Source organism: Cebus imitator, unplaced genomic scaffold (genome assembly GCF_001604975.1).
Source record: "Cebus imitator isolate Cc_AM_T3 unplaced genomic scaffold, Cebus_imitator-1.0 Scaffold292, whole genome shotgun sequence".
Lineage (NCBI taxonomy): Eukaryota > Metazoa > Chordata > Mammalia > Primates > Cebidae > Cebus > Cebus imitator.
The window spans coordinates 2457140-2477127 of NW_016107607.1; the positions used below are offsets into that span (position 1 = coordinate 2457140).

The 19988-nt window shown below is 35.9% G+C and overlaps 2 protein-coding genes across 10 annotated transcripts in view; one reads left to right on the forward strand and one right to left on the reverse strand.

The window, feature by feature from the left end:
• The window catches only part of TRPC5 (transient receptor potential cation channel subfamily C member 5), a 292767-nt gene extending 288745 nt beyond the window's left edge, over positions 1–4022 (forward strand). Inside the window, exon 13 of the mRNA XM_017502147.2 lies at positions 1326–4022. Coding sequence (XP_017357636.1) covers positions 1326–2018 — 693 coding nt within the window. The 3' untranslated portion in view covers positions 2019–4022. The remainder of the gene's footprint in view (positions 1–1325) is intronic.
• The window catches only part of ALG13 (ALG13 UDP-N-acetylglucosaminyltransferase subunit), a 114818-nt gene that overhangs the window by 20486 nt on the left and 74344 nt on the right, over positions 1–19988 (reverse strand). For 8 of the 9 annotated variants that reach the window (XM_017502133.2, XM_017502128.2, XM_017502127.2 and 5 more), the window contains one exon: positions 17345–18268. The exons of the other annotated variant lie outside the window; for it this stretch is intronic. In XM_017502133.2, the coding sequence (XP_017357622.1) occupies positions 18003–18268 (266 nt within the window). In that variant the 3' untranslated portion in view covers positions 17345–18002. Of the gene's footprint in view, positions 1–17344; positions 18269–19988 lie in introns of those variants that run through there. 9 annotated transcript variants of the gene reach the window in all.

The window sequence follows — 19988 nt, forward strand, 5'->3', positions numbered from 1 at the left end:
ATTAAACATGAAAATTCTACTACAGCAGTGGCATTAGCCTAAAACAAATGTTTTCAACCAGGGGCAATTTTGTCCCAAGATCACAGTTGGCACTGTCTGGAGATATTTTTGGTTGTTAAGCTGGCATCTGGACAGTAAAGACAAAGTTGCTACTAACCATCCTAAAATGAACAGGACAGCTTCCCACAAGAATTATCCAGCCCAACATCAACAGTGCCGAGGTTGAGAAATCCTATCCTAGAACACATCTATATTTTCTAAGGCACACAGGAAGACCATCATCCTTATTCGTAGACATAACTCATCTACCAAGGGTCTGCTATGTTTCAAGCACATAAGTGCTAATTGCTCTGGTACAGTGGGGAGCAAGATCTAACCAACTCCTACTTTCAAGGCATGACAATAATACAGGGTAATGAACAATTGTATATTCTGACAGGTTAAACACAGGACACTGTGGAAACACAGAGAGGAGGGACACTCAACTGAGACTTGGGGAGTCAATACAGACTTTCCAAAGGAAGTGATGCTTAAGCTGAGGCTTGAAAGAGAAGCCAGCCAAATAAAAGGGAGTTGGGGAGAAGAGTGTTCTAGACAGAGAGAAGAGCACAGGCAAAGGCCCACAGGGAAGGGAGAATGTGTCCAGTAGAGAGCCTGGGAAAAGAGTAGAAAGATGGAACTGGAGAAAGCAACCAGTACTAGGCCTTGAAAAACCTGGTAGTCCATGGTAAGGCATTTCTACTTTCTCCTAAAGTCAGTGACAGGTTAGTAACAAGTTTTAAGCAGGGGAAGGACATGAACAGATTTCAGCTTGACTTTTAAAGGAACAACCCAGTATGTTAGCAGCCAGTTGGAGATAGAAGACATTTCATAGAGACTTGAACAAGTCTCAAAACAGCAGTCTCATCACCTGACATTCCACTTCACTAGTTTCACTTCTTAGAGTTCTAAAGCTTTTTCTTCTTCAGTAGGAATATTCATATCTTTTATATGCAGACACTTGTAAGAGCCAGTGTCCTAATCTAACACCTTGTTAATACTTCAGCAGGAGTTAGTCATTATGAAAGTGCCTCAACAGACTAATCACTACTACAGTGTTAACTAATCCTGAATCAACTTTATCCACTGTACAATTTTGCCAATTGCCAGCTGTGCCCATGGAATTATTAATATGTTTTTCTTGCATTTGAATAATAGCAGATTTTTCTCGTATTTTGTGATTTGCTACTAGGCAAAAACCTGGAACATTCCAAAGGTATCTAATGTGCCTACTGTGAAATAAAGACCAAGCTTTCTGACATAACGTGTCACTTCTCTTTCCCTAGGAATTAAAGCAAGACATCTCCAGCTTTCGATATGAAGTTCTTGACCTCTTGGGAAATAGAAAACACCCAAGGAGAAGCTTTTCCACTAGCAGCACTGAACTCTCTCAGAGAGACGATACTCATGATGGCAGTGGTGGGGCTCGGGCCAAATCCAAGAGTGTCTCTTTTAATTTAGGCTGCAAGAAAAAGGCTTGCCATGGGCCACCTCTCATCAGAACCATGCCAAGATCCAGTGGTGCCCAGGGAAAGTCAAAAGCTGAGTCATCAAGCAAACGCTCCTTCATGGGTCCTTCTCTCAAGAAACTGGGTCTCCTATTCTCCAAATTTAATAGTCATATGTCTGAACCCAGTTCAGAGCCAATGTACACAATTTCTGGTGGAATTGTTCAGCAGCACTGTATGTGGCAGGACATCAGATATTCTCAGATGGAGAAAGGGAAAGCAGAGGCCTGTGCTCAAAGTGAAATTAACCTCAGTGAGGTAGAATTAGGTGAAGTCCAGGGCGCTGCTCAGAGCAGTGAATGCCCTTTAGCCTGTTCCAGCTCTCTTCACTGTGCATCCAGCATCTGCTCCTCAAATTCTAAACTTTTAGACTCCTCAGAGGATGTATTTGAAACTTGGGGAGAGGCTTGTGACTTGCTCATGCACAAATGGGGTGATGGACAGGAAGAACAAGTTACAACTCGGCTCTAAGTCAAGTCCTTATCATCTGTTCTGGAACTCAACAGAAATTTGTCATTTCCTTGCTCTCAGAGGTGACACAAAATATGATTCCCTTACTGCCCCTGCCCCCCAAAAAGGAGAGTGAAACTCCTATTTGCACCATCTTTTATAGCCACATTCTCCATTTTTGTTGTTTTATTACTTTCATTAGCTTTTGCCTTTTTATACCTGTAAACACTAAGTCCATCTTACAACCAACTGAAAGGGTGTTGCACCTAATCAGCAGAGGTGCAGCTGGGTGCTTCACCCTTTTGCTTTGCTTTTATTACCCATGCTTCCTTGAAGCCCCAGGTGCCAACTTGCTGTTGCTGCCACACAGATTCCTGACCATCCTCAGGATTTCATGCCATTTTCCCACAGAGCTGAGGGATGTGGTCAGCAGTCCCCACCAGCTATCAGATAAGGCAAACTACCCTGCCTATCTTTGTTGCCATTCAGTGCTACACGCTGCCCATGCTGGTTCAATGAACAGCATCAAAGGGAGGCTGAAGAGATTCCAAAGAATTGTCAGCTTGTAGTTTCTAGGTATAAATGACTTGTTTCGTTCTTAAACACTACAACTTCTTATTGTGGGGGCTGTTGAGTTTTCTTGTTTCTTAAAGATGTGTTAGTTTCCTAATATGTGCCACTGAAATATTTACCCCATAGTATATGTTATATCTAATAAGTTAGGTGAATTCTTTTCCTGTGTTTGTGTGTTTCAGTTATCTTACATTTTAAAATTTGATAGTATCAAAATTAGTATTTAGAATTTGTGCTGTTTTTTAAAAACTTCTACTGCACTCTAACCAGTAGTCACTACATCTCATACATTGGCAAGAAAAATAGTTGTCATATTTGTCAGGTCCTATTTTGTTGATAGTTTTAATTATCATTGCTATCAAAGCATTTCTAAGATAAAAGCCTGAATTTGAAATATAAGAAAAATGTCATATTGCTGAAGTGTCAAAATGAGAAAAGAGCATCTTAATTTTAATTAATTGCTTTATAAAATGGCAATTTTAGGTCGAGATAACTTAATTCGCATTGCAGTTTTAATATTCATTGGGGCAGTGGAATTGCATGTGTAAATTATGTTAAATATGAAACATAACAACCCTAGTGGATTCATGGAATTATAAACGTGATCCAAATTCTACTGTCTTCAAAGAAAGCCGTATTTATACATCCAAACATATTCTTTTGCACAGCTTAAGAGTACCTCATCAGAATACAACGGTTCAAGTTAAAAAATAAAGTCCACAATGCATATGATCATCATTTTAGACCTGATAACCACTCAGAACCTTGAGCAAGGGCGGTTTTTACCAACATTAGCACAAAGGTTTCCTCAATTTAGATTCTAACATATGACCTGAAAAAACTTTAGGTCTGAATCCTAGAGATTAAATTAATAGCGTATAGCCCAGAAAAGTAAAATAGTTAGGTGTCACTCTGCTCTTTTAAATGTCAACACCAATAGGATTCCATTTAGATTAATGTATGTAATTTCTGGTAAAAGAGAAATGAGGAATTTTCAAACACTGCAAATATGCCTCCAAAGTTGCTTTTGATAGTGTGATTTCTGTTATTTGGATTTCATCTCTTTCAATAGCCTAGAGAAGAGCCAAATGGAGGGGTAAGGGCCAGAAATAGGAGGAGGTTTTGAAGAATAAAGCCTCAGACCCAGCGAAAAGTGATCAAGTGTAAAAGCTGCATCAAGACTCATTTAGCACAAAGGTTGTCCCAAAATAATTCCTTGATCATATCTGAAGTGGTTTTTCACTCAAATCAATTTCTCCCCTGCTTCACTGAGACTGTCATATATGTCCTTGACATTTTGTAATAGGTTACTTTCCGGAAAGGTTTCTGAAGTTACAGATTCAGCTTTCCAAATTGTCAAATTCACTTTGAATAATAATAGAACCTGGGCTACCTTCCTAACTCATATTAACAGCACCAAAAGAAATAGCATATAACCCTATTTCATAAAAACATGTTTTTCTCAGAAATGTATATCACTTCTGAAAACTTATGTACAGTATAATTGTTCTAGCAGTGACCTTATCAACTCATCAGAAAACAAGCTAGCCAGACACGGAACTGTATTCCAAAAGTCTTCTGTTATATTCTAAAGACATCATATGTGTAAATCAATCTCTACTACTGAAAGAACCAGTGTCATATGTCACAGGAGTACATTCCTTTTCAGATCTTCTCAGGGTTATCGTTGTGATGTGGGCTTAAGACTTTACTAGCTATAGTGAAGCCTCCTTTAGGATAGGGGTTAAAGCTAAACAGCTATTGCCCTAACTTCCATGTTGGTGATGCCAACATTTTTATTAACTCTAATTCAGTACAAAGTAGGAAAGGAAAGAGATTTTGTTCACCTCCTTATTCTCTTGATATCACAAAAGGTATTTCAAGTGAAAATGCTTAGGTATATCCTCTGACCCTAGAGGAATTATAAGCCAACTTGACAGTAAACTTAAAAACATAAAAAGAACTAAAAGGGAATTTTATAAAAGATTTACTCTATTCTAACCTCATGTTTTACAAATAGAAAATAAAGAAGCCCATAGAAGGACAATGACTTGCTCAAGGTCACAGAGCTGGTCGGTAAACTGAAATCTTCTAGATTACAGAAGACATTTGTTAGTAAGTATGTATGTTATATATAGGCAATGTGAAAATGAAGTGGTCATTACAGGATACCCTTTTGTTGTGGTATCTGTAATGGCCACTTCATTTTCCCATTGTGAACTCCAAAATGCTGTGAACTCCAAAAACTTCAGACTGACATATTTAAATGTAAATTAAAAAATGTACTGCAAAATCAAACACAAATAATACAAAAATCATTTACTATTTATCTAAAATATCCATATCACGGTCCACCTACTTAACAGTTGGCTTATCACTTCCAGACACCTTGGATTCATTTATTTGATCTCAGAAAGTCTCCCTAATAAGGGTAAAAATTAAAAATATGTGAATTATATTACAAAGTGACCATTGTTTAAGTATCTCCTCCACCTCTAGCTTTAAGTCCAGTGAAATACAAAAATAAAGGGAAGTTTCTAAATTTAAAATCATTTTTAGAAGATGCCAAACTTTACAGGGATACAAACGCTCCGAGTTATGCTTCTGTCTACTTAAATGGAGGCATTAAAAAACTCCATTCTTTCTGCCTCCCAGAATCATTTTTTATTCCACTGTGACCTAACTTACACTATTTCAGCTAAGTCGTAAATATCTGCCTGCAATTTGATTAATTTTTAAAAAAACGAAGGCCTCCACTTTTCAAATGACTTGATACTTTTTCCAAAAAAGAACTTTATAGTTCTTATGGCAGTACAAACCTCCTCTGAAAACTTCAGTGGGAACTTGAGATAAATATGAGGCCATACCTTAGCCTGAAAATACAAAGAACCATTGGCATTCATGTTGCATCGTGGGTGAAACTCAAGTGGTGTTTTGACTAATAGTTTTAGTGGCCCAGACTTTGGTTTGTGAAATCATCAGGTAAAGAGTACTTGAAGACAGGCAGCAAATCCTTTGTTTAAAATAGCTAAGAAAAATGGAGGCTGGGCATGGTGGCTCACTCCTATAATCGCAGCACTTTGGGAGGTCGAAGTGGGCAGTTCATTTGAGTCCAGGAGTTTGAGATCAGCCTGGCCAACATGGTGAAACCTGTCTCTACTAAAAACACAAAAATTAGCTGGGCATGGTGGTGCACGCCAGTAGTCCCAGCTACTCGGGAGGCTGAGGCATGAGAATCGCTTGAACCTCGGAGGCAGAGGTTGCAATGAGCTGAGATCATGCCACTGCACTCCAGCCAGGGCAAGACTCTGTCTCAAAAATAAATACATAAAAATAAAGGTACCTAAGAAAAATTTAGCATATTTTATTGGTAATCAAGTTTTCAAAAGATTGCTCATATAGATGTAGTCAATGCAAATTGATCCAAGTGTTCAGATCATTTAAATAACCTCTTCATACCTACTTCCCAGCTCTCCCTACCTTCAACCCCTGCAACTTTGCCTCAAAACTGGATATTTTAGATTATTTGGCTTGCTTTATCTAGATAATTGCTCCAAATAACCAACTTGCTGGTGTAGAATTCACCAGTGGGAACTGAGTACCCCAAATAAAAGTGAGCTTTACTTTAGCACAGAAAAACATCATTGCCGTTATATTTCCAATAAACCTTCCAGTAATTTTTTTCCAACAGATGTCAGTTTTGGCTTGTTTTGCCTTCTGGGGTATGTCTGTAAAAGTGAGAACATAGCTGTGTATATACATACACACACATAGCAAAACTTAATAGCATTTGATTGTTCTGCCTTTGGCTCTTTATCCTTCTGGGAATTACTAGATCATTTTGAAGAGAGGGAAGCAGGAATAACTTTTCAATGGAGACATTTCCTGAGGTGTCAGGAACTGCCAAAATGAACTGCCATGATAGCATCTTCTGTAGCACTTTTTTTTTTTTAATTAGCACTTTTATATTGAGAGCTATCAAGATCTGAGGTTCCTGGTTTTGTCAAAAAAAAAAAAAAAAAAAAAAAAAGAATCCTAGGAAAAAAAAAAAAAAAAAAAAAAAAAAAAAGCATTTAGGTCAGAATAAATTAACTGGAAAAATTTTAAATACGCATTTTTGGCAAAATAAAGTCTGCATATTTCAGATTTACTGTATACCTGAGATTTGGTACATACTTGGAAGTGTTAATACTCATTCATATGCTGGTATGTAGCCCAGAATTTTCATCTATGGCATGGTGATCCAGAGGAGGTGTTAGTGGGTGCCTTGTGAGAGCTTTACTTTTAAAAAATGGAATGTTTAAGAAACAGAGTTAACTGCTGGAATGATGAGGCAGCAAGCCAAGGTGCTCTAGCATCTTTAGGCTCAGTATTTGTGTTATCCCCAACTTGAGTGGATTTGTATCTGGTACTTGATTATTGGATCTGAGTTGTGTTCATTCTTTTTCTAAAGATATACCATCAACGTTTGTGGTGCCTAAGAGACATATACATATTAAGAACTATAATATTTAAATATAAAACTAAGTGGAATGCCCTTATGCCAAAAAGCTAGTTTTCTTATATGATGTGAAAAGTTGTGAATACTCTAGAGGCTTCCTGTTACTACACAAATAAAGGCAAACAATTTCTGTAGGAACATAAAACAGCCCACAACATTTGATCATTGTAAAAAACTGTTATACACCCATGAAAGTAGCATGTATCTGTCCTACTCTCCTCCTCCTCAAAAAACATTCTTTATAACTCCAAGTGACTTGATAGAATCGAAAAAGACTAACTGAAGAAGTAGATAAGAATGGCTGGCAACGCGAAGGTCATTTTCACCATTTTTCAGCATATTTGCCCTTTGAGTTTAGCAGGTTTGGGCGCATCCTAACATCCCAGAAGTTTACACACATGCACACAAAAGGCACTGTCCTCAGTTGAACTTGAATGAATAGGTGGAAATGTGCCTTTTATTTAAGCCTACGGTAGCCAGCCACTTGAAAGTGCAATTAAGCTGAGTTTGGCCATTTTATATCTTTTCCCAGAAGTTCAATATATTCCCAAAATACTCATTGCCACCAACTGCCTTCCAACCTAGGAACCCTCTTGACAGTTCTCCAGTCTTACACAATTCTTAAAGCTGACCCTTGTAAGGAAGAAAGGAGGTTTTGGACTTTTTATGGGATTGGGAAACTTAGACGGTGATAGTGTAGTAAAGAGACGGTTGGAAAAGCTTTTGAAGTAAGGACAAGTGAGGATATGCACTTTAAAACATGGGGCTAAACCACCAAATTGTCAATTTTTTGGATGACCAAATTGAGATGAGTCACCTGATTTTAAACTGTAATTTAAAATGGTTAATTAAAACATTAACATCACCATTTCTCCTTTAACAAAATTCAAAAACTGCAACAATATATGAAAACAGAACCACCTCTAAATCATTTTTCAAATTTTAGGTCACATTTGGGTTGAATTTCAGATATTAACAAGTTCTCAACCTTGGGATCACTGTAAATGTAAGTTCAACACACTATACTCATAGCTCAGTATCACAAATGGGCTTTCATAAATATGTACATTTTAGGCAATTATTGGAAAGATCACTTTCTTCAAATTTCATCTAAGAAATAAAGTGCGTTTATGAAAACAATATGAAAGAGAAATAAAAACTAAAATTAAGGAATGTTACTATGGCAAAAAGCCAGATTATATACCTGCTATCATCTTTTGGCCTTATAAATTTGAAATAAACATAAAATAGGATAATGACTGATATTTTCATAAACATACCAGAACTTATGCACTCAAATGAATATGGTCCTTTAAAGTAGTCACCTTAAAAAGCCACACCCATATTCTAATGATGATGCCATTACTCAACCCACTTTGTACTTCTGCTTTTGAAATGACTTTCAAAGCCCACAATACAATCTCGGAATATCCTCAATGGTAGAAAATCATGATCCTCTAATATTTAACTTTTAGAAATTTAGAAATGGTCAAAAGTAATTTTAGATCCACATTTGGTAAAACATGGGGTGGTCATGCTGAGTACCACTTTCTCTAGTTAAAAAAAAATTTTTTTTTTCAAGTGCTATTACACAATAGGTACCTTGATAGGCACAATTATAAAATAATGAGACTGTCTCTTGTGGGATTTGTAAAGTGACCTGGAATTGCTCTTAGCAATCAAGTTTTTTTTTTCCCCTAACTGGCTTTACTGAGAAAGAATTTATGTACAATTTCCTGCATCCATTTAAAGTGTACAAATTGGTGAGTTTTCAGAGTTATATATGTCCCTGGAAGCACCAGCCAAAATCAAGATACAGGATATCTCCATCACCCTCTCAAGAATCCTTGTTCCCCTTTATATCCTGGAATCTAGTTTCAAATAGGCTTGGAGCAGTGGCAGCCTTACAAGAATAAGCACATAGCCTCCAGAAAAGAACACTTTAAAGGGCAATATATTTAAATACAGAACTTTCACTGATTTGGGAACAACCATAATGATTAACTCTTGAAACATTTGTGTTTAAATAGTAAAATACATTGGGTTCCAATGGCTTATGCTGTAAATAAACTCAGAATTGACACCTCAAACTTATTTGATCCTTAAGAAATTACACTGTATAGCACAGAGGCTCTGATGACTAGGCGATTATCAGGGAGGGGGACAGTAAAGAAAAACTACCAACCTCCACAGAGAATGGAGGGGGAAGATTTTGGACTCATATAAGAAACCATGGTGGCAGAAGCAATGGAAAGAGACTCTAATGCGAAGATGGAAGCCAATTAGCTGAATGTGTTCGGGTCATTTGAAAATCACATATTCAGATTACGTATTTCCTGCATAAGATCTAGTCATAGTATTTAAAGTTTAGCCTCATCATATTGTGGTCACACCTTGTAGGACTTCCTTGTAAAACATATTAAGCAATCAGCTGAAATACCCAAAGCAAAGTAACCTGTAATCCAATAAGGAGTGATAACTGTGCTTAACGCAATTGGGCAGGAAAAGCAGCCAGAATTCTCAAGTGTCTTTACAGGATAATTGGGACCAATGGCATTAAAATGAATATTGTGTGAGCACATGAGAAGTCCTCTAAACCCAAAGGGTTAACACATTAGTCTATGGTTTAATGTAAAAGGAAATTTAATTCAATAAATTAACTTTAAAATTAACTTTTCAAATTACTACTTTAACAAAATAAAACTGTATCTTATTTCAACAGTAAAGACACAGACCTTGCCCAGGACACTTCAGAAAAGGATAACACATCCTTCTCAAGCAAAGACATTTTAGTTTTTGTTTCTTATAACACAGGAATGCACACCAGAGGTACTTTTCAACAGAACAACATTTAAACTCTTCACAGGATTCTATTTATTCCAGATTTCTGAAACATGGGGTTGAAATTAGGGCTGGGAGTTTCTACTCAAAACAATGAATGCAGTCTGCTGCTACAAGTTAACATGTGACAGTAGGAAAGAGAAAACTAGAAAATACAGGCTGTGTGTAATTTACCTTCTAAGCCTAGTTGGCGGCCCCAACCACACATCACCATAGAGAAAGTGTGTCAAATTGAAGTTTGAAATGATAAATTTTGAGCATAATCATGAAAAGGGAAAATTCCAAATGTGTCTGTGTAAATGGCATTGGCTTTGAAGACTATTTTAGAAGCGCAAATCTCCTTGAATAGCTATCACTTTTATTTAAATACTTTCTGTAAGAAGTGCATAGTGTCAATCTTAATGTATTAAAAAGAATCTTGTACAATAAAATAATTTTGTGTATTTTTAGCTTCAGCATCAACAAAATAAAGTATTTACTTTTTTCCCCTAAAATGTATGGCAACTCAGATTTGTTATGTTCCTCCCTTTTTCAGTGTAATCATTTGTAGCCACCAATTATTAACATTTACGAACAGATTCCACAATGCAATATACCTAGCAGAAACACTAAGACGACCTCTACAGTCCAACATATTTTGAAAAGTATATGAGAATAAATAACATTCTAATTTTTATATTTTCCATTAAACAAAGCTGACTAGTATTTAACAATTTAATAATTTGTAAGAACTATGAGATGATGAAGTAAAGAGACCAATAGCTTTAAAGCTATATCTTACAATATTGAAAAACCATAGAGGCCTCGATCCTGGAAATTAATAATTCTTCGTTGAGTACTTAAAGTATGATACATATTGCACAGAACAGTTGGAATCTGTGAGCCAGTGAAAAGACATATAAATGGAAGTTAAGCTGGTCATGATAAACCAGTGTAATCTGAGTACATTTGAGCAATAATTCCAGAATCAGGTGACATTTCTCCTTCAGATTTTTTTGTAGTAACAAGACTTTTCAGCAACTAGCTTTCCACTAATTCAGATTACAAAGTTTGATGGTCTTATTTTACTGACTAACTTTTACACCAGCAGGGCACTGGTTAGCATATCAGACAGAACAGCTTAACTGTCTGCTAAATAACTCACCTGCAAGTCCTGGCCTAATTATTTTAAACATAAATGAGTGTATAACATTTACACACTGGTTAGATAATTAAAATAAGAAGTATATCTGACAAAAATTTGCAACCAGCATATACAAAGATCTCCTATAATGCAATAACACAAATTATTTGAACACACTTCACACAGATATACAAATGAACAAGCACATAAAAATGCTTGATACGAAAAACAATCAGGTAAATGCAAATTAGATACCACTTACTACACATCCACCAGGATGACTAAAATAAAAAACACTGACACCACCATAGGCTGATGGTAATGAGAAACTGGAACTGTCATACATTGTTGATGAGAGTTTAAAATGGTACAACCACTTGAGAAAAATATCCTGCAGTTTCTTATAAAAAAAACTAAACACGCACCTCACCTATGACACAATTCTATTCCAAGAGAAATGAAAACATGTGCTCACAAAAAGACTTATAGAAAAATATCCATAGAAGCTTTATTTATAATATGTAAAAAAAAACTGGAAGCGGCCTAGGTGTCCATCAAAAGGATAAACTATGGCATATTCATATAATGAAATAACATTCAGCAATAAATTTTTGACACACGCAACATAGATAAATCCCAAATATATTATGCTGAAAGAAGCCTTACACAAGAGAGCATATACTTTCATTTATGCACAGTTAGAAAAACAGAAAACTAATCTATGATATGTGAGAAATCAGAACCAAGAATGGTTAGCTAGGGTAATGGGGATAGAAGAATTTGGGAAGAAGCATGAAGAGATTTTCTGGGGATGATGTTATCTTGATCAGGCCTTTGGTTTCACAAGCATGTGATTTATCAAAACTCACTGCATCCAACACTTAAGATTTGTGCATTTCACTGCATGTAAACTTTACCTCAAAAGAAAAAAAATCTTTGACAAACTTTGAACTCTAGTTAACAATATGCATGAAATGTTTACAGGTAAACGATACTTAGATTTCCAATTTTCTTTGAAATGCATCAAAAATAAGGACTTATAGATGGATATTCAAACAAATAAGTACGTATAGGAAAATGTTAAGAACAGAACCTAGGTGGTAAATACATGGATGTTAACAATTCCTTCAAATTCTGTGTTTAAAAGATTTTTATAATAAAATGTTGGAAAAAATAAACAGTGAGTAAAGGAAAGGAAGTAAATTAACAGAATCCCACGCCATGTTTCAAAACAGCCAGGAAGGGAAAAACTTCTTGTGTAGTTGAAGCTATTTTAGCAGAGCTAAAAGGAATCAAAATCAAAACAAAGTTCAACTGCTAAAACAAGCAAACCAACAGAATATAAAATAGCTTTTTATGAAGGTAAAATGTTCACTTTGATGTAGCTAATATACCAGAACAAGGAAATAAAACATTAGTTTAAGTCTAGTACTAGGGTAGAATTTTTTCTACAATTCTGCAAACAATTTGAAAAAACTGTATTATATAGTTTGGAAAGGGCCAAAAGTTCTGCAAGAAAGATTTGCTAATTATGTTACGGGACTGACCATCTATATAACACTAATAAATCAATACTACAAACCAATAATATTTGGCTAGAATAGATCTTAACATTTTTGTTCACTGGTCTGAATTTATAAAAACTGATTCAGTTTAACCTCAATATTGTTTGTAATGACCCCACTCCCTTCACGAAAGGTCTACTCAGTGGGAAGAAATACCTACCAGGAAAAAACTAAACAAACAGCAGTTCAATAGTCAGATTTTCTTGTTTCCCAGATCCCCCCACCCCCAGCGGCCAAAGAAAAAAAGTAAACTCAAAAGTGGTGGTGATTATTGGGAAAACAATTACTGAAACAGTAAAACCTGAATTGATTCACTTACCTCAATTAGTTTCAACTACAAATAAATGTCATGTGTTTAATAAAATTAGTTATGTGTAGCAAGTATTAAGAATTACAGAATTTCAATAACCCATTTTTTATCCTATAACTTTCCCCAAAACTCCAGATGTTTTAAGGTATCTATGGACCTGTGTGACAGCCTCTCTACAACCTTATATGTTTAATACTTTTCAGGATTGAAGACAACATTTTAAAAAACCCAAACTCATACTAATTTCATAAGCAAACATCTCCTCTCCAGATGGCAGGTTACTAAGGCAGTTTTTTTATTAAAAATTTCAAACAAAATAGCATAATAAACCCAAGTTTCAATGATAATTATTCAACACACAGCTAATGTTTTTTCATATATAATACTCATCCTGAAATTATTTTGAAGCACCTCCCATATTTATCACTCTAAAACAGTTTTAGTCACAGAGGTCATTGCCTAAGCTACATCTCCCTCACACAGGCACCTTCCATGTCCCTGAAAAGTATTTTAGGGAAAAATGCCATTGGTCGTTGAGGTAGCAGAGAAGACAAGTGTTCTAAATTAAGTTGCTCCTACTGAAACTAAACATTCCAGTTAGGATGGAGGGAAACGAGAGGTTGTCTCTTGCCATACGTATAGGTTGAGTGTCCCTTACCCAAAATGTTTGGTTCCAGTAGTGTTTGGAATTTCAAATTTTTGGGGGTTTTAGAATATTTGCATTATATTTACTGGTTGAGCATCCCTAATTCAAAATTCCAAATTGCCACAAAGAGCATTTTCTTTAAGCAGCAAGTCAGTGCTCAAGAAGGTTCAGATTTTGGAGGATTTCAGATTTTCAGATTAGGAATGCTCAGTCTGTATTAGTTCTCTTGAATTCTTATATAAATTACATAAATTCTTAATTATAAATGTAAATATGAAATACTTTAAAGAGGTTTCATATAAAATGAACTAAATTTGTCCCAGATTTACAAAAGTCTAGATTAAGTTTATGCCCTGCCCTCCCCACAAGACTATATCATTATCTATGGAGATCTAAGTTCTGAATGTCTGTTGTTCACATAAAAAAAAAACAAAAACATGATTTGTTTTTTAAATCCAAAGCTAATTGAAAGGTTAGCCTTGATTATAAGCTTTAAGGAAATGAAAGCTGTTTTAAATTCATCAGTCTTAAATTTCAACAGTAAAACCAACTCAATGTTTTCATCTGCTCTTAATCAAGGCAGAAAACCACAATCAGTTTTGAGAATAAATATATAAAGCATAAAAATGAATTTAATTATTTTTCCTGGCTATGAGAAATTATCCAGCTTTTTACCTTTAGCATAACCAGATTTATGTCAGGAAGGGGTTGGAAGGGTCCCAAACAAACTACAGTGTTTTTATATTTCTTTCCTCTAACAATTCTAAATGGATGAAATTTGGTTAAAAGCAGAGAACACACAGGATACCTTTTGTAACAAGAGCAACTTAAGAGGTAATCTGTAAAAAGGAGAAATCTACCATTATGTTTATCCTATATGGTGATTAAACATGTTAAATATTAGGGTTTTGTTTCTCATCACAAGAAAAACCACTTCCTTTTTACCTGGCAGCTGCCTCCAAGAACGACTGCAGACTGCTGCAGCAGCACAGGCTACCCTCACCTCTCCCCCAACAATAGGAGAGCCAGGACTCACTCCTTGATTATTTCTTAGAGAAGACTGATTGTAATACATAAACAAAGAGAACTTTCATGATTTAAGCAGAGCATAAATACAGACATCAATTGATAATTGGTTGAATCTAGTGCACACATTGCTTTCAGGTTACATTAATACCAATCATGATTAAATTTCATTAACTGGTAATAGAGCACAAGGCAAGGCAGTATCATATAAGTTTGAAATAAAAACCAATCAACTAGAAATCTAAGGCAGATGTGCTTGTCCCAAAACTCACCAAATTCCAAACCCATATTCTCAAGACTACAACCTTCTAAAACACCCCTTAGAAGCTAGTGAACACTGATAGCTGAAGATAGAGGACAATCACTTGCTGTGAAATCTGTGTACCTCAGAAATGTTAGCACATTAAAAAATTGTTGGGAAGGGGCTGTTCCATAAGCTTGACTAAAATAAACTTTTATGCAAAACACAATTTGTAGGCTGTACAAATTGAGAACCCAGGAGGTTAGCAGAGAAGTTAAAACACTAATACACACAGTTAGTTTGTTGTAAAACATTAGTGCACTGCCATTCATCTCAAGTTGTCAGATGCTAACTTGTAGTGCATGGCCTTCTTAAAATCAAGGATAAAAAACCAAATCCAATCAATATTGTCTATTACGAAGCAGAACCGTTTGGCATACTGGCTTATTTAGAACTAATATTAATCATCTTGAGAACAGTACATTGAAGATATATCTTCTTTGCAATGGATTCCACTCCAGTACCTCTAACTGTTCAAGCACTTCAAGCCCTGATGTCTCAAATTGTTCTTTTTGACCAGGGTGTAGCCATAGGGGGAAAGGAGAGACTGATTCACAACGATAAATAACCTTTTAAGAAAGTGATATAAATAGGTTTTGTGGCAACCAATTTTATTTGAAAAATAAAAAGAGGCTTTATGGAATTTAATAGTTTAGACCTACAAATCTAAGTTCATATCACTTTACAGGTGAGGAAACTAAGAATGAGAAAAGTAAGTGACCTACCTACCCCAGCCCAGCCTGTAAGTCAGAGAGCCTGAGTCCTAATTTTTATGCTTCTTCAGCCAAACGGTACTGGAAAATGAAAGCTTGGATTATTCTTTGTTCAAAATTTACTATGCTATATACATATTTTTAAATACTAGAGATATATTTTATTTTGAAATAATTACTATCATGGTTGCCAAATGAATTTTCCAATTGTATCTTTATTATTATACTTTAAGTTCTGAGATACACATGCAGAACATGCAGATTACATAGGTATATAAGTGCCATGGTGGTTTGCTGCACCCATCAACCCGTTATCTACATTAGGTATTTCTTCTAATGCTATCCTTCCCTATGCCCCCCACCACTCGACAGGCCCTGTTGTATGATGTTCCCCTCCCTGTCTCCATGTGTTCTCACTGTTCAACTCCCGCTTATGAGGGAGAACATGCAGCGTTTGGTTTTCTATTCTTCTGTTAGTTTGCTGAGAATGATGGTTCCCAGATTCATCCATATTGCTGCAAAGGACATGAACTCATTCTTTTAAATAGCTGTTTGTTAGGTGACATAGAGCAAAGTATTCAGGATGATTTGCCCCTCAGAGGAGAACTGATCAATACAGACCATCTTGTGGTCTTCAGACAGATTAAAGGGAGAAGGCAAAAAAGGATGATGAAATGTGTCTCACAGCAAGCCAAAGACAAGCCAGGCCTTCAGAGCCTTCAGAGATACAAGGTTAAGTCTAAAAACAAAAATGGTAAGATGTGACTCAAAAAACAATACTCTCGAATGAAGGCCTCCGAAGCAAGTGTTTCTCTCAACTTCTCCTGCCCTCCTGTCCTGTCTCTTAGTCTCCTTCTTCCCTAAAGCTAGCCATAGAAACTAGAATCCCTCTTCCCCAAGGTGGGTCATAGAAACCAGAACCCCTTTTTCCTCAATACCAGCCATAAAACCTAAAAATATTGCTCTAGCTTTTCTAAAACCTAAAAATATTACTCTACCTTTCTATGGAAAAACGGGCCATAAAAAATTATCTGAACTACCTGGTTTGACTGTCAGAAGACACCCCCACCCCATTCCAGAGAGGATCCTGTCTGTCGCACACCCAGAAGGAAGGAATGTGTGCTCAGAGAGGCCAAGAATACCAACAAGCCTTGTTGGGTTTCCCCTACTGAAGTCCATTAGCAGACCATATCCTTTTTATCCAATCATATTTCTATATGGATGTCCATACTTTGTTGAACCTAAGCATAACAATGGACAATTTCCCCCGTACTTTGGGTTTTCATTCTGAAGGTTCCTGTGTACACATTAATAAAATTTGTATGCCCTTTCTCTTATTTATCTGCCTTTTGTGAGCTGAGTTTTCAGTGAACCTTTAGAGGGCGAAGAAGACTTTTCTTGGCCCCTATAACAACTATTGGAAGTATAGGATAATGAGAAAGTCTAAAGTTCCATAAGACGGGTTATAGATGCTTTAAAACATACACACACACACACACACACACACACACACACACACACACACACGTAAAAGGAACATTCTCCAGAGAAAAGACATAGATATGGTAGTATGCACTGCAATGACTCGAGATTAAATAACATCTCAAGGGACCCTGCAATTACTCCCCACCAGCTCATGCTAAAAATTCTTTTGGAACCAAAATGCCAGAGAAAAAACATGTTGAAACAATCAAATGTCTGGTACTCTTTGCTGCCATGAAAACGCAAAAAGAAAAAAATCCCACTCGTTTTGGCAATTTTAAATGCTAGTTTTTATTTACTACTAACTGCAAAAGACACCAATACTGTACAGTAGAACACTTACATAAATCTGGTATTAAACAATAGCGTATGGGATAAATCTAAAGCAGAGCACCATATGTCTACAAAACTGATACCACAGAATGCAACTTGGTTCAGACAATTCTCAAGAAACCTGAAGAGCTCTTTAAGTGAGTTATCCCAAAGCAAAGGCTCTTGGTTTTACTTTCTAGAAAAAAGTAGAAGTTATTCCAATTCTACATGGTTTAATATGATGTGATTTTTGAACCAAGGAAATACTTTATATGATTTATTCATTTTATCAACTGGTACCATCACCTAATATAAAGTTGACAAATGGCCGACAGGAAAACAGCTGAATACAATGAAGTATGCTCAATATGGGGCTAGTTGTACATCTATCTCAATTTCCCTAGTTACAGCCCAAAATAATATCCTTTTATTTTAAAGTACTATTTTAAATCAAAAGATAAAATATTTTTAAAGACAAATATAATAGTAAACACTCTAACCACCTAAATCATTTAACCGCTAACATAAAATACTTTTTAAAAACCAAAACAGCAAAAAAATAAAAATAAAAAAAAAATATGGCAGTGCAAGAATACGTCATACTGCTGAATCTTACATACCCTGAGGTATGTAATGAGAAGTTGGGGGAGATGGAGCAATATAGCCAATTTGCCCAGGATTTATAGCACCATGAATTTGAGAAGAACCACCATATACTGCACCAACTGGATGCCAGGGGGGAACACAGGAATAATCTGGCACAACCGGAAGGCAGGAGTCAAAACCTGGCAAAGGTGGCTGCCCATAGGGATCTGCCATTACTGCATAATAGACTGCTCCATGAGGGACAGATGTAGGATCAGCATTCGGAAAAGTACCTGAAAGAATGTATACAGTATACTTTATATACAAAAATTCACCAAAACAGAACCCTATGCAACATAAATGGATGTTCTCACAAATGAAAATAAACTTTATTAACTATAAGAAAGATCACAGCAACTGTAGCAGGGGCACTTTAAATACAAATAATGATTAAAACAGGCTAGTGAAATATGAAAATTTCTGAATTAAAACGTGTGAAATATATGTGTCAAATCTATTCAACCTACAGACAACTATCTTTCTGGGATGCTTTAGGTACCAACAAGCTAAACACAAAAATAGTCTCTCGAGTCTGAGTCCTTCTAGTTAATTAAGCTCTTATAAGAGGTGGTCACATTTGAGTCATCCAATAGTTTTACAGTACAGTACACCATCTGAATAACCATTTAGAAAAATTCAGATGTCTAGACAGTCTGGTCTATACTCGAACGTATAGTTCTGAAGAGCACCTTAAAAGTGTCATCTCCCGAATGTTATTAAGATCACATTTTAATTTCATAGCACTTTTGCCACAAGTCAGTTTCAGTACAAATAAATGCTGTTTTGATCTTCCTATAATGACTATACACATTAGACAAAAGAAAATCTTTCATTATTAGGCTTAGATTAACTATGTGAAATTAAGACTGCCACTGCCTCAGAGTTTACATTTAAAAATACCTCTATAAAAGGTATACTGCACAAAATTCAAAAAAGTTTGACACTGTAATATGCTTTAGAAAGGGAAAAGAAGAGAGAAAAGAAATTAGTATTCCTAATATGCACCAGGTAACAGTATACTTATACATAAGGTCTCAATTAGTTCTTATAACAACCCTAGCAAATCCGGTATTTCCCACTTTACAAAAAATCAGACTTAAGGAGGGGGTCAAGTAACTTAGCCAAGATCATAACCAATAAGTAGTAGTGCTGGAATGTGAAACAAATTTGGTTAGGTTAGAGTTCCCATTGTTCCTTCTACCCCTGGTAATTCTTTCCGCAAAGGGCAATCCAAAGATCCTATTCTAAATCCCCCAAAATTTGTCCCCATCTGTATTATACTGTGAACTTACAGAAACTCAACCCTCTAGAAGAATGGCTCTCAAACTTTTTGGTCTCAGGATCCCTTTACAGTCTTAAAAGTTGAGAACTCCTAACAGCTTTCGTTTATGTTAGTTATAGGTACAGATATTTACCGAATTAGGAATTAAAATGAGAAAGTTAAAAATACTAAATCATGCAAAAATAAGTCTATTACATCTTTAATTTATAAAAAATAAATTTTCCAAAATGCAAAAAAATATGTCATTGTTTTATACTTCTGCAAATTTCTAATGTATAGCTTAATAAAAGAGTTGGATTCCCATATATACTTCTGTATTTATTATATGTTGCTTGGTTGAAAAATATGAAAAAAATATAGCCTCATACAAATACGTAGTTGGAAAAGTGAAGTATTTTATGTAATTTTATTTAATTTTTTGAGATGGAGTTCTGCTCTTGTTGCCCAAGCTGGAGTGCAATGGCACGATCTCAGCTCACTGCAACCTCCACCTCCCGGGTTCAAGTGATTCTCCTGCCTCAGCCTCCCTAGTAGCTGGGATTACAGGTGCCCACCATCACGCCCAGCTAATTTTTTTGTATTTTTAGTAGAGCCGTGGTTTCACTATGTTGGCCAGGCTGGTCTCAAACTCCCAAACTGCTGGGATTACAGGCGTGAGCCACTGCATCCAG